This window comes from Podarcis bocagei (genome assembly GCF_964188305.1).
Source record: "Podarcis bocagei genome assembly, chromosome: 4".
NCBI lineage: Eukaryota > Metazoa > Chordata > Lepidosauria > Squamata > Lacertidae > Podarcis > Podarcis bocagei.
In genome coordinates this window covers 22753578-22768585 of record NC_138128.1, presented here as the reverse complement: position 1 = coordinate 22768585, position 15008 = coordinate 22753578, and the positions used below count along the sequence as shown (strand labels likewise).

Sequence of the window (15008 nt, the reverse complement as noted above, 5' to 3'; positions counted from 1 at the left end):
ATCTGTTGAAAGACCAATTCCCATCAGTGCCTATCAGTTTCAGAAGTTGACGCTGCTTGACTTCTTTTTACAAAAAGCTTATATACAGGATGTTTATTATACACTTCTGGTTTCGTAGAAAGGTGCCTTGTTCTTGTATCACTTTAAATCACAGATGAAGTAAGGTGAATGCACAGCATGCTGGTGTATGATGCTGAAATCATGGGCGCTTGGTTCTTCCTTCATTCCTGCTGCTCCTGAACTGCTGGGAGCTAAGCTCTGATATGGCTGAAGCTGAACATTTGAAGATTCTGGACATATAAGAGAACGTTATTCATGCAGCACACAATTAAACTATTGCACTAGCTCCCACAGGAGAGAGTGATGGCCACCAACTTGGATGGCTTTATGGCTACTAGCTTCAATGGCCATGTTCCACTTCCTTTAACTGCGGTTTAAAGTGACATGCAAATGAGAGCATTAAAAAAGACTACCTGCTGTAATGTGCGCAGCCTACTATGGGCTTTCGAGGAAGAACGCAGGATGGAATAATAATGTTAAATGATGATAATATATATTAACAATTTCTTATTTCAGATTTAACAAGTCAAGTAGAGACAATTGAGCACAAGTTCCAGAAAGCAGCTGCCGAAATCAGCCATTATAAAGAACTATTCGTGTAAGACACTTAATTTTATTCATATCAGGTATAAATTTTATTCATAACAGGTATCGTTTTTTTCTGCCTGATTCCCCTGTAATTATGTGCTAAAATGTAAGAGATAATGAATACTAGGTTAGTTTACTGAAGTCTGCTAAGGACTGAGAGTAGTGTTGATTTTTATTTTCAAAATATATAAGACATGGAACATATTGTTTCATGCAGCCTCAAACTCCTTTCACACCACCCCAATCTCTGAGTGGTGCAAGATTCCAGGGGTTCCAGGCACTTACCTAGGCTTCATGTTTCCTTTCAGAATGAGGCTGCGGTGTCTTTAAGATACAGGGTTTATTTACACATATATACAACCTGAGCCTACAATGGAGGGGTTCATAGCATTAGCACCTCATGAGGGTCTTGTTTCTCCCATAGTCACAGCCTTGGGTTCAAACAGACACCATTGCTCTCTCTCCCTGCCCCCAGCTTGCTGCTTTCCTTCTCAGTGACATCACTCCTAACACTAACTTCTCTAACCTAAGCTACGGCTTTATCTCTTAATAGCCCATCACCTCACGGCAAACTAGCCTGGCTTAATTAACTTTTAACACTTACTGGCTTAATTAACTTTTAACACTTACTGATTCCAGGGGATTAGAAGTGTCAAGCACACAGCTTAGCACCCCAAGCCTTAATTAAATCTTAACATCTACTGGACCCAGGAATTTAGGGGAGTCTGGGACCCACAAACTCATAACACTATTTTATTATCTTTGTGGTGCCTTATTACGTTGTAGGTTGTTGTCCTCTTCTGATCCCATGAAGCAACCTATAGACATCTTAGTGATCAACTTGTTCCAAGGAGAGCTGGAAATGAAATGAACCCTTTTGATCTCCTATGTTTCCTCTTATTTTGGAGAGCAATAGTCTTTTAAAGAGACAGACACTTCTCTTATTGTGCTCCTGGATTTTCCACTCGGTGCACTCCCTGCACCATTGTACTGTAGGAGTGCGGGACACTCAGTTCCTCAGGCCTGGAAAAAAGTCAATCATTGTATCATTTTACTGTTGTTAGCCGCTCTGAGCCCAGCTTTGGTTGGGGAGGGCGGGATATAAATAAATTATTATTATTATTATTATTATTATTATTATTATTATTATTATTATTATTATTAGTTTCCCGGCTGTGGTCCTGTGGGTCTTGGTGCTGCCTGCCAGTCTTGGCTTCAGTGGACTCCTGAACACCAGCATCATGCTTAGGGCCAGAAACCCAGTCTTCCTCCTCTGCTGGTGACCCTGTAACTTCCAACTCAATATCCTTGCCACTGCTAGATTTGGGGATCAAGAGAGTTAACGAGGTTATATGCATAGTGTATTTTTGAATGAGTAGAGAACTTAGAAAAACAATTCAGGAGATACTGGGAATCTTTTACACTGCAAGGAAATTGAACGTAGCAGCCCTGCTGGATCAAACCAAAGGTCCACTGCCTCCAAACATGGAACTCCATAGTAGTTATCATGCTCAATAGCCATTGGTTGGCCACTTTAAGGCTCCTGACTCTGCAGTGGCAGCTACGTCTCTACCTGCCCCACACCTGAAGGCACATATTATGTCACATGTGAGTCAGGCTGATGTGATTTGTGGGAAGTGACCAGTATGGACAAAAGCCCATTTTTGTTTCAGATTTTGAGTTCATGGCATCTGGCACTGCAGTGATAAGGAACAGTGGCACACAACCTTCTCACTCCTCCAACGTACAATTTCCAGCAGCAAAAAGGTGGTGGTGGTGAGACCCATTTGTACAAAGTGAATGCAAGAGCCACAAAGAAAACAGGAAATCCTGCCAAGTCAGAGTGTAGAGCTCATAAAAGGAACACGCGAGGCTGAGAACTGAGTGAAAAACACCTGCACACACCCAAAGTCAAGGCAGATGCTTATATAAGAGATGCAGAAAAGCCTGCCGCAAAATATGGGCGGAGAATGCACTGCGAGCGAGTGGCTGCTTGGCTTGTTCAGACCGCAACACAGTTCTGTACGAAGAAGCCCAAACACTTGCCCCACAAGAGGGAGGCCTGCCACTGAGCATGTGGAAATGATATAGCCGGTATAAACAAACTTTACTGGAAGAAGCATTATTGGCAAGAATGGTGAAAAGTTCATTACCCATAATAGCAAGTTTCAGCTCCCTGCAACCCCTGCTTGTGAAGGCCAGAGAATCCTCACAAGAAGGAAGCCTTGGTCTTATAAGATCTACCTGTACCAAGTCAGACTATTGGTCTTTGCTTCATCTGCATCAACGCTATTGACACCTACTAGTAGTAGCTTTTAAGGTTTCAGAAAGGAGATTTTCCAGCCCATCCAGGAAATGTCTGGGGTTCAAATTTGGACCTTTTGCATGGAAAGCATAGCATGTGCTCTCCCACTATCATACAGTTCCCGGCATTCATTAGATACAGTCATGATTAGTAATTTGCCGTTTAGTCGTGTCTGACTCTTTGTGACCCCATGGATCAGAGCACACCATGCACGCCTGTCTTCCACTGCCTCCCGCATGCTGGTAGCTTCGAGAACACTGTCCAACCATCTCGTCCTCTGTCGTCCCCTTCTCCTTGTGCCCTCAATCTTTCCCAACATCAGGGTCTTTTCCAGGGAGTCTTCTCTTCTCATGAGGTGGCCAAAGTATTGGAGCCTCAGCTTCAGGATCTGTCCTTCCAGTGAGCACTCAGGGCTGATTTCCTTCAGAATGGGTAGGTTTGATCTTCTTGCAGTCCATGGGACTCTCAAGAGTCTCCTCCAGACCATAATTCAAAAGCATCAATTCTGATTAGTAATATTTGCCCTTAATACTTTTTTCCTTGCTATATCAAAAGTGGACTTTTAACCATAACAAATTCAGGCGTGAAATTCCTTTTTATATTTGTGGTACATTTTACATTCAGAGGTAGTGTACATGGATTGTTATTTCAAAAGACATCAGTCAGTATTCTTTTCAATAGGCTTTCCTTTCTTGAAATATATGTACAGCTTCTTTATGACATGTAGGTTCTTGCATTCACATTTTTTTGGGGGGGGGGTTGGGGTGGAAAATCAAATCTACAAATACCCTGTTGCTAAGCGTTCCAAATATTTTAACAGTAATTGAAATGAAAAACACAGTGATTGCATATACATAAATATACCATAATGAGTTTCCATAATGAGTCTGGATCTAATTTAGTGAAGTAGTATATTCTATTTCAGTTTAAGTATAAATATAAAGATTAACTAGAGTTATTAATAGGTGAAGTAATGTTATAATGATGAGAAATTTCTCTAAGTTTCCAGCTTTAGCGGGGTTTGAATTGTTATGCTGCTTGCCTGTTTTCATTCCTGACTTACTGAAAAACCAGCACCACAAATTCAGTGTTTGGTGGTTGCTACAGTAAATGATCACATACTAGGTTTAAATTACATTGAGAACATACACTGCCCGCATTTAAAGTGTCAGGCAGCACATCACTCATTTGTAATACATGCCTGTCAACTTTTCCCCCAATCTGAAGGCTTTCCCCGCAATCTGAAGTCCCAATCTTCCCTGTTGTTTCACCTATAATTACCGTAAGAAAAGACAAGAAAATTAAGGATAGATTCATATATTCCTAAATATGTGCCTAATTTATATTTCAGAAACTGAGCACTGGAATAACATTCTGGCTGACCTTAACCAGGAGACTACCAGTGCATCCGTTTCTGTGTGTGTGTGTGTGTGTGTGTGTGTGTGTGTGTGTGTGTATGCACCTGCCTTCTTCTGTGGTGCTCTCATAGTATTCTCTACTCCTGCATCAAATATTGGTGGTGTTGAGTCTGGCATCATATGACACATTTTGTTGTTGTTTAGTCGTTTAGTCGTGTCCGACTCTTCGTGACCCCATGGACCAGAGCACACCAGGCACTCCTGTCTTCCACTGCCTCCCACAGTTTGGTCAAAATGACACATTTAGCCTCTTGCAATTGCTACTCGACTCTATTCAGCCAGAGACCAGGAGCAGGCTTTGAGCATTCTTTCTCCCTTGCTCCCTACTTCCATCTAGTTTCCTCCAGGTGAGAGGGAAGTATTGTGCTCCAATAGATGCAGCCTTGCATGATGCAGTCACCAGCTTTCTCCTGCTCTGAGAAGAGCTGAGGAGGAAGTGTGCAGTGTGAGCTAGTGGCGGCTGGTGATGTGAGGCAAAGTGTAAAAATGAGCTTCTGAGTGGTACCAAAGGGAAGGCAGCCCCGCAGTCTTGTGGTGGTGATTGTGTGACATTTGTAGAAGCAAGATGGTTCAGTCAGAACTAGCCATCAGGCAGATTCAGTGACTGACCAGCAGTGCTCAGTGTGGGCTGCTGACACCATGAACCATCTCCCACAGCAGGAGTGAGCCTGTTGAGCTGGGCTTTAGGACCCACCCAGCGGCTGGCAATGTAGACTGGAAAATGGTACTTGGCTGGTAGTGGTGTTAGTTCAAGATCCCCTCCCCACCCCTGTCTAACCCTAGGCAGATTCTCAGGAGCCGAGGAATGAATGAGTAGGCTCATCGATTTCTTTAAAACAACAACAAACCAGTCCATGTTAAACCCACAAAAACATTTTAAACAACAATATCATTTTTTTTTCTCTATAGGAAAAGGCCTTTCACAGTTCAAACCAAAAACCACAGTAAATATTTAAGGCAGTTAATTTTCTGATCTGAATAAAGAAGTGCATGTCCAACCAGCCCTGGCAAATGTGGAAGAAACAGCAGTTGTTCTATGTCAGACCAAGTGATGGTTAACAAAGAGATAACTAAGCAATGTGTCCATGCTCTGTGTGCACAGAATCAGGAACATGTTGGAGGGACTTTCTCCGTCTAGTAGGTGTCAGTTAGTATCACTCCTCAGCAGACATTTCCAGCAAGAATGATCACCCAGGGGCCTGGCTCCATTTGGGCGGCATACTTGCTGAGTACAATAAGAAATATCCCTTTTCCTCCTACTTCATTTTCCAAAGCTCATCTTCCATTCATGCCTTTTGATTTCCATCTGCAAGATAGAACAGAAAGTTTCATTTTACAGAACTTCCATAGAAGAGAGCAAAAACTGGAAGCAATTGTCTGTATTTTGAAATTGCAGCTCAATCATGGGATGAGAATGCCCAGTTCCTTTTGTTACTTCATCAGCGGCGCTACAGAAACACTTTTCCTCTGAAGTGTTGTGTAGTTATTCAGTAAATAGTCATTTAAGCAAGCCATCCATGTAAAGACATTTTGGATCGCACTGATAGCGGCTCTGTAACAAGAACAACCTGGCCAGGATTAAACAGAGCAAGGAAGGAAGTGAGTTGGTGCCAGCAGGGGGTCGATATCTTGACGCATGCCCTGGGGTGGGGGCTACAAAATGCCCCTGAGGCTACAGGAACAATTGGAGAGTAAGGGAATTGGGAGGTCTGGTGGTCTTGTCAGCAGAAGAATCAAACAAATTTTTCCTGTCTGCTCAAATGAATCCCACTGAACCTGGATCACTAGGGCAAACAGGAGATCAAGGAAACGTCTGGTGAGAAGATAAATCCTTGGAGTTTCTATGTAGGCAGGGACTCAGGTGCCTGGAGATGGATGGATCAGCAGGCACACAGCTTCTGAGGCTGTGGGGATGGGGCAGGCCTCCTAAATCTTTCACACTAGAACCCTTGGTATATTGATTAAACCTTACCACATAAGTGCTTTGTTTCTTTACTTGTTTTTCATATACTTCCAGTTGATGTGCCTAGCAGAGGCCCTTTTCATCTATGGTAAGGTGTGTGAATAGCGAGGAAGGGCTTTCATTTACCTAATGTGGACGGTTGAGAGCTGTTCAACAGTGGCACGGTCTCCCACGAGAGGTGGTGGACTCTCCTTCCTTGAAGGTTGCTAAGCAGACCTTGGATGGCCATCTGTCATGGGATGCTTTAGCTGAGATTCCTGTATTGCAAGGGACTGAGTACTTAGTGCAGAAAGTCTTTCCTATTCTAATTAATTCAAGAAGGTTCTGGAAGCTTCTCTGTGTGAAAGAAACAAGCAGAAGGTTCATGATATTTGGGTTATTCCTTCAGAGAAGCTGAGTACAGCTGGCTTAAACTGTTTCTGTTATCTCTGTCAAGGTCCTGCTGACAATAATAGTAAGGCCAGAAGGAGCCTGGGTTTCACTCTTTTCTATCTCTCTTTCCAACTGGTGTGGTGTTTTTTATATAGTGCGCTTAATGTTAAGGTTTAGTCTTACTATAAGTTATTGTAAGTTTAAGTCTGCTGCAACTGAATTTCTTATGAACAGTGCCAATCCTGAAGGTATTGGATTTGTGACCATTATGTTCATTTGCCTTCAGTAGCAGTCAAGCTCTGCTGGATGAAATATGAATTGCCTCTGGTCTTATTTTGGGGGAATCCTGCAACGTGTTTTAAGTTTTTACTCTGCTAACTATACATTGATCTGCTCTGGATCAATATTGAGTAGGATACATTACAGAACTAGATGAGCCTTGGAGTCCCTTCCAACTTGAATTCTATGATTCTGGGATCCTACGTACTTTGTGCCCCTTCTCCTACTTTCCTCACTTTCCTCACAAGGATGATCAGTTGTGCAGCTTTGCAAGTTCATACAGAAAAAGTTCTATTTCCCTCACAAAATCTATATTCTCAGCTGCCCACCTGTACATACATATCACAAATGGCAACTTCAGTGACATCTGAAGCAACCAGGTTGCTTGGAAGAATGGCAACTTGCCCATGGCTAACAGCAGCAAGGTTCCTGAAATATTTATTCTACAAAAACAAGTCTCTCTCTCTCTCTCTCTGTTTGTGTGTTGTTGTAGCAGCAGCAGTAGCAGCACTGAGTTCACTGTTTTGACCTTATTCCAAAGTTTATCATGCATTATACTTCCTAGTTTTAGTTTAGGTACTCAGAATTAGGTCCTTTTAGTATATAATTAGCGGCATTCAGACTAAATTAGCATCTGTGGTGTCTATGTCATGGATTTACAGCTATAATCTTTGAATATTTGAATCATGTTGCCAAAGAATATCTATACATTTCAAAGGAATGCCTACTGGCAACATTAACACATAATGATATTAAGTCAAGACATCATTTTTCCATGCCACATGTAATGGCTGTAGAACTTTCTTTTGAACTGAATGCTTGAATTCAGCAATTACATAAATCATTGTGACAGCCTGTTCTGGAAATCATTGACTTGACAAATTTCAAAAGAAATTCTTTAGACTTAAAGGTCTTCTGACATTCTTCAGCAAATGTGTTTACTTTCATGTAGCAGTTATTTGACAATAATTAGGTATATGAATCATTGGACAGTTGTCTAATTATTTTTTTACTTCTGAAAGTAGAATAAAAGGAATGAATGAAAAGGCATTCAAAATTCTGCCTTCATTTTTTTAAAGAAACACAAAGTTACAGAATATATGTAATTATGTACACTACATCAGCACCAAAGTAATTAATTTGACAACCAGTATCTTACATACAGCAATAAATTGTAACTACTACAATAAGCTGGTACCTTCATTAGAGTCCAGCAGGCGAGAATGACTTCTTAACCCTTTTTTGTACTGTTAATTATTCAAAATTGAGAAGAAAGCAACAGACACCTGCAGATAAGCAGAGAGTGCTGTTGCACGTACCATCACAAACAAGGGTCAGGTGCCACAAATGTGATAGCAAGGTTCTACCTGATTCTTGTCTGAGTTGCTCTCAGTGCTGAGCCAAGTTTTTGAAAAGTATTGCTATACCATTTAGACATCAGTTCCTGCCTTTATCTGTCCCGACCCAGTTCATGTTGCTGCCTGAAGCATGTCGTTTTTACCCTGTTGCCAAGTAGCAGGGTTGGCCCTGACCATTTGTAAACTACCATCCCCATTTGCTTCTTGGCTGAGCTTCCAGTTTGCCTCCAGATCCTGAGTTCTGACAGTACTGTGGGAAAACAGTGGGAGACTGGAAAGGTTTGAAGTCATAGCAAGTGTTTGAGGTTGGAAGAGTACGTCTTTATACTCCGAAGGCCCAACCTTAATCTGTAGAAGCCACACTTCTGGTACTGTTGTGCCTTACTTTCAACCTATATTTTAACAAAGCAGGATGAGGAAACGGTCAGTGAATGTGTTTCCACTATTTATCACAAACAGTAGATAAGAAAAAAAAGTTGAACTTTGGCATGGATGTGGAAAGGAAAAGGAAAAGTACAAAAAAAAATGTGGAAATAGATATTTTAAACAAAACCTGTCTAATGCAGAGACTTCAAATGACTAAATATTATTATTATTATTATTATTATTATTATTATTATTATTATTATTATTATTATTATTATACCCCACCAATCTGGCTGGGTTTCCCCAGCCACTCTGTGTGGCTCACAATATATATCAGAACATACTAAAACATCAGGCATTCAAAACTTCCCAATAATGTATCCACAGCATGTTGTTGCTATTGTTGTTGTTGATATTTATATTTATACCCTGCTCATCTGGCTGGGTTATGAGTATGAAAGAAAAACTCAGCACAACACATGAGAGGTTTTAAATATTCTTTCATGGAGTTCTATGAGTACCTGGAATGCCAGACATGTTTCAGTTTGGTCAGCCTTAGTCAGTGGCGTGTACAGTAGTTCCTTATGCATGAGTTGAGCTGTTTCCAAATATTGGTTATAGCAATACACAGCAGGTATTTGCCTTGTCCAAGTTATGCATTTCCTACTGGGCTTATGCTTGAAAGTGATGTAATGCTCCTGCAATGCGCCTGGATTTTTAGTTAATGAGACGTTTGTTAAGTACAAAATCTAAACAATAAATTAGTCAAAGTACAAGCCCCACATCTTTATACAAATGCAGTGTTTTCCGATGCCACGATGTGACTGCTCTCTCTTTCTGGATGATTGGATTAATCCTTGAGTCCTCATTCTGCCTTACCTGTCAGAAACGATGCCAGGTCTGGTATAGTCTTTTGTGACATCAAGTCACAAAAGTCAAGTATTAGTTATTCTGAGCCATCCTGATTTAAATCAGTCCAGGCAAAGAAGAGCTCTATGCAGCTCCTTCGCCCCACTCCCTAGCCTACCCATATATTTTAAGGAAAGACAACACTTGCGAGCAAAACAATCCAAAGGGACATGTCTTTTAAAACCTGGAAAAACTGCGGGAATTATAGGGAATGGACAGTGTGGCATTGTACTACTGCATCATAAAGAATTTGTTATCAAGAATTTGATAATAATAATAATAATAATAATAATAATAATAATACTTTATTATTTATACCCCACCCATCTTTACCCACTTTCAACTTGCCCTTTATTTCAGATTCTCATTTCCTCATCCTTTTTTCAGCTCCTACTAAGTGACATAATAATAACAATAATAATTATTTATTATTTATACCCCGCCCATCTGGCTGGCCTTCTCCAGCCACTCTGGGCAGCTTCCATTTTTTTTTTTAAAAATACTGGAATACATCAAACATTAAAAGCTTCCCTAAACAGGGCTGCCTTCAGATGTCTTCTAAGTACACTTCCTTTGTATGCTCATCTAACCTTTAGCCAAAAGGGTATCCGAAACAGTCCACAACCATGCAAAAAACATCAACTCCTATGATAATTACCTCTCTTGACTCTGTCCTAATACTTTTTCTGAATTTTTGGATATGGAGGAGAATTGCTCGTAATTTCATTTAGGGTGCCAATAATTTGGAGCATGAGCAAGGAAATGTAGTCACCACTTAAACGGAAGGGATGTGTGCATGTGTTAACAATGCTCTTCAAAGTCATTCTTGCTGCAGATTTTAAAAAAACAGTTTTAATAATCCCCCATCTAAAGCTAAATAGTCAACGTAAGTATGTACTGAAACAAAATGCAGTTGCAGTTTGTATTCAGAACATGAGAAGAGCTCGCCTGACAGACAGAAAACCTACTTGGTCCAGCATTTTCCTCCCACAAGCAGGGCAAAAGTGCAATAACACTCTCCTGTTTGTATTTTGCCAAAAGGTAAAATAAAACATCTTATTGAGAGCATTAACAAATAAAGGCTACTGTACGAGAAGGATTCTGTTGATTTTTTAAAGGCAAGTAGATTTATAATACTACATTTTATTTTCTAGAAAGAAGTCAAAAGAAGTTGAAGACTATCAAAGTGAACTCCAGAAACTGACATCTGAAATTGGAGCATCCACATCTCAGTATGAGTCAGAATTTATTACAACTGTATGCAGATGCTGCTCCGAAATGTGGAAAATCAAATTATTCTATTCACATGATGGTTTTACCGACATTTTTCATTTGTCTTAGCTTTTCTCCTCTTTTGCTTTGTGCTGATTTTCTGTTTTTTATTCTCATATCTCCTCTTCTTCCCCAACCCTTTTATGATAACTCCCTTTCCCCTCATCAATTTCTGTAAAATGTTCACATTTTTAAGGCACAGAATTATTAATAACAAATGATGACAATAGTAACATATCACGCTCTCTTTCTTGTGCTGTTTTATATATTTCATCACTACGCAGTCTGTTCACACTGGCATAACTACACTGGTATAATGCAGAAGAGTTATTTGCATAGTGTTCGCATTTACTGTAAGGGCCATGTCAGAATACATTTTATATATGCTTACCGACTGCTTCGGTTATGACATGCGGTCTTTTTTTTTTTTTTTTGCGTTTAGGTTTGCTAATACCCTGAAAGAGCGAGAAGAGTCTTTGCTTGCCTGCCAACAAGCATCTGGACGTTTACAGGAAGAAGTGATTGAGAAAGAGAGGAAAGAAGAGGAGCTAAAAAAACGCACCGACCATTTGGAGAGCGAACTGGAAACGATTAAGAGTCTTCTCAAGCAGCGAGAGGAAGAAGTGGTAATGCTTAGGCAAGAAAGGTAATCAGAAATGACTTGCCATGCATAGCGTTACAGGACAGGATGTTCTGCCTAGATTTTCTTTCTGAGAATATCGTCGAACTGAAAGTCCCCTACAAGTTGACTCTTCACAGTCCTCCACACCCAAAATAAATCATTACAGAGCACAGCATATTAACTGTGCACTGAACTAATAATATTTTAAATAATAAGGGGGGGGGGGGAAATATTTTTAGGACAAGCCTATTCCCACTGAACGCAGTAAGGCTTAATCTCTAGTGGGTGTGTTTAGGATTTCAGCCTTAACTGCCTAGGATTAGAACAGAAATGCTGACCCCAATCTAAAAGAAATTAATCATGTTTAAATCCCATTTAAGTCACCAAGAGAATTTTGCAACAGCTAACAAACCCGGTTTGCAAGATGTGAACTGCCCTGAGATTTACCAATGAAGGGCGACATACACATTTAGTATAAATAAATTAATTGGTTTCCAGTGGTGGATCATGACTAATTTCCTCTGGATTGGGTGCAGTAGATATAGTACTTAAAATGTCTCAGATGCTTCACATACTACCACCACCACTTAGCAGCAATCTGTGTGGAGGGAGAATTCACATCTTTACAAGTGTCCTGAGAGATAGCTCAATTGGTTGCGCATGAGACTTAATCTCACGACCGTGGGTTTGAACCCCGTGTTGACCGAAAGTTTTCTGCATCTCACGAGGTTGGACTAGATGATCCTCGTGGTCCCATCCAACTCTACAATTCTATTAGTCTATTGTTCTATAAGTGGATGTTTCTTGGAAGGCCTGCACTGCCCCCTGCCTTCCACCAGCATCTGAAATTAAGGAAGTGGGGCCCCAACTGCCTCGTTTGCTAGCTGCTCAGCAGCAGTGGCTATTTCCTGCCCTCCACAACCACCCTCCATGATCACTGCTGACATCTCTGGGAGATGATTCAGTAATATTGTCCACATGTTGCTGATGGGGACCTAGTAGCTTCTCTCAAGCAACCTAGTGAGTTCAAGGCTAACTTGATGTTTGAATGATGCAGTAGTTCACATCAGACAAAGGCATCACATCAGATCAGTTCTCAGCTACGACATATCTGTTTCAGTGATGATATTCACGTATAACAATTATGTTCATCTCTTTTTATGTATATATATTTTTTTAAAGCTTGTAAAATTGTTCCCTGCCTGTTTCTCTAAGCATGCTATCCTATGAGCGATCTTTCTGGTGCTTCTTCAAATAATGGTATCTTCAAATAATGCTTGCAATGGAATGACATAAGAACATAAGGAGAGCCCTGCTAGTTTAGCATCCTCTTCTCACACTGGCCAATGAGATGCCTATGGGAAGCTTAGAAGTGAGACATGAGGGCAAGAGCACTTTCTCCACTTGAGAATCCCAGCAAGTGATGAAGAACTTAACCACCAAGAGCTGTAGTTACAGATAGGTAGCCGTGTTGGTCTGCCATAGTCAAAAAAAAAAAAATTCCTTCCAGTAGCACCTTAAAGACCAACTAAGTTAGTTCTTGGTATGAGCTTTCGTATGCATGCACACTTCTTCAGATACACTTCTTCAGTGTATCTGAAGAAGTGTGCATGCACACGAAAGCTCATACCAAGAACTAACTTAGTTGGTCTTTAAGGTGCTACTGGAAGGAATTTTTTTATTTTGACCAAGAGCTGTAGTCAATGCTAGTCCTACTCAGAGCAGACCCTTTGAAATGAATGAGCATGACTTTAGTTTCATTAATTTCAATGGGTCTTCTCTGAGTAGGGCTAGCATTGGCTACAAACCCAGGGTTAGTAGCTAGGGATAGCCATGTCCTCCATTAATTTGTCTAATCCTGAATCTATTATCCTCAGTAGTGCAGCATCATTTATACAGCAGGTGTTTTCATTTTCACAAGAATGCAAGCAAATAATTATAATTGGCTAGTGAACACCTCATTTCTGCAGAACTCTCGTGGGATAACCTTTCCCCTCCCTGAGCTGCATGTTTTCAAGTTATTGCTCCCAATCTACAGTACTGTGGGATGTGTGTGGATACAGTGGGGACATGCATGTAGAATTTGAACCACAGAGTTGAAAGCAACCTCAAAGGTCAATTATTCCAACCTCCTGCTGATGCAGGAATTGTGCCGCTATGACATCCATGATCGTTGGCCATCCATCCTCTGCTTAAAACAGGGGTGGAGATTCTCCAGCTCACAAGTCAATCCGGGCTCTCCAGTGGGTCCAGTTTGGTTTGCCATGCCATTTCCCCCAAGCAATAGCCACCTGACCATCAGCTGACATCATTGGCAATGTCAGCTGATAGGTCAAAGGACAGGATTTAATCATGCATTGGCTGCACTGCCCTTTTCCCAGCATAGAACAGGATTGTGCAGCCTTGGGAAGAGGATTTAATCACCTCTTGTCAGCTGATGAGTAGAGATTAAAGATCAAAGGTTGGGGGCTTAAAAAAGAAGGGTGGAGACTCACAAAGTCTTTTACAAACCACTTCCCACTTTTGAGAGGTGAGCAAATGGAATTTAGACAAGTGGGTGAAGCCACCCACTTGTCAAATTTGACCCCAAGTCAGATCCCGATAAACAATGTAGTCTTTGGAGCCAAAATGGCTTGCCACCCCTGGCTTAAAATCTCTAGCTAAGAAGAGTCCACCATCTTCTAAGGCAGACCCTTTCACTGAAGCTGAGATTGGTTTATTTCCTTCATGAAAAAATACCCATGGAGCATCTGTGTGGATTTTGCAAAGCTTTCGACATAGTTCTCTGCATGCATTCTTCAGAGGGAAACCATTAACAGTGAAATTGGCCCATAGTGGTGGTGTTTAATTTAACTACATTACCTAAGATGTGAATTCTGCAGACTGATTCAACATCTACTGACAATGGGTTTTGGATAGGCTCTTAAAGGTTCTTTAATCCAAGCTCCCCCATAGCTGCCCTGTACTGAGTCAGCCCATTGGTCCATCTAGCTCAGTACTGCAAACACTGACTGGCAGTGGCTCTCTAGGGTTTCAGACAGTGAGTCTCTCCCAGCTCTACCTGGAGATGCTGGGGATTGAACCTGGGACCTTCTGCATGATTTATAAAAATTTCAAACTGTGTCCCAGTGAAATACTGTAACATTACCAATTTATTCAATACAGTAGCCCCAGTAATACCATGTTTCTGCTCTGTAAAGGGCCCCTAAGTGGAAACACAACGTGGATTACATTAGACATGGAGTGGGGTTGAAATCTGGCCAAGACAAGATGTCTGGAGATATGTGAGCTGATCTCCCATTGTTTCTTAAAGTTTAAAAGCAGCAGTGAGGAGGGGAGGATTTCAGCCTGGAACTGCAGTGCTGGGGAAGTGGGGCTTAACCCTTCTTCTGTGTCATGTTCCCAATCTATGTTGGGCAGCCCATTTGCTTCCTAGGGATAATATTCAGCTACTTGTGTGGGATATGCATTTTCTCTCTCTCCTGTGGGGCAAATA

The 15008-nt window shown here is 41.1% G+C and overlaps 1 protein-coding gene across 1 annotated transcript in view; it reads left to right on the top strand.

Moving 5' to 3' along the window:
• The window catches only part of LEKR1 (leucine, glutamate and lysine rich 1), a 69738-nt gene that overhangs the window by 37069 nt on the left and 17661 nt on the right, over positions 1 to 15008 (top strand). Inside the window, exons 6-8 of the mRNA XM_081190320.1 lie at positions 577 to 658; positions 10773 to 10850; positions 11333 to 11536. Of these exons, the coding sequence (XP_081046446.1) occupies positions 577 to 658; positions 10773 to 10850; positions 11333 to 11536 (364 nt within the window). The remainder of the gene's footprint in view (positions 1 to 576; positions 659 to 10772; positions 10851 to 11332; positions 11537 to 15008) is intronic.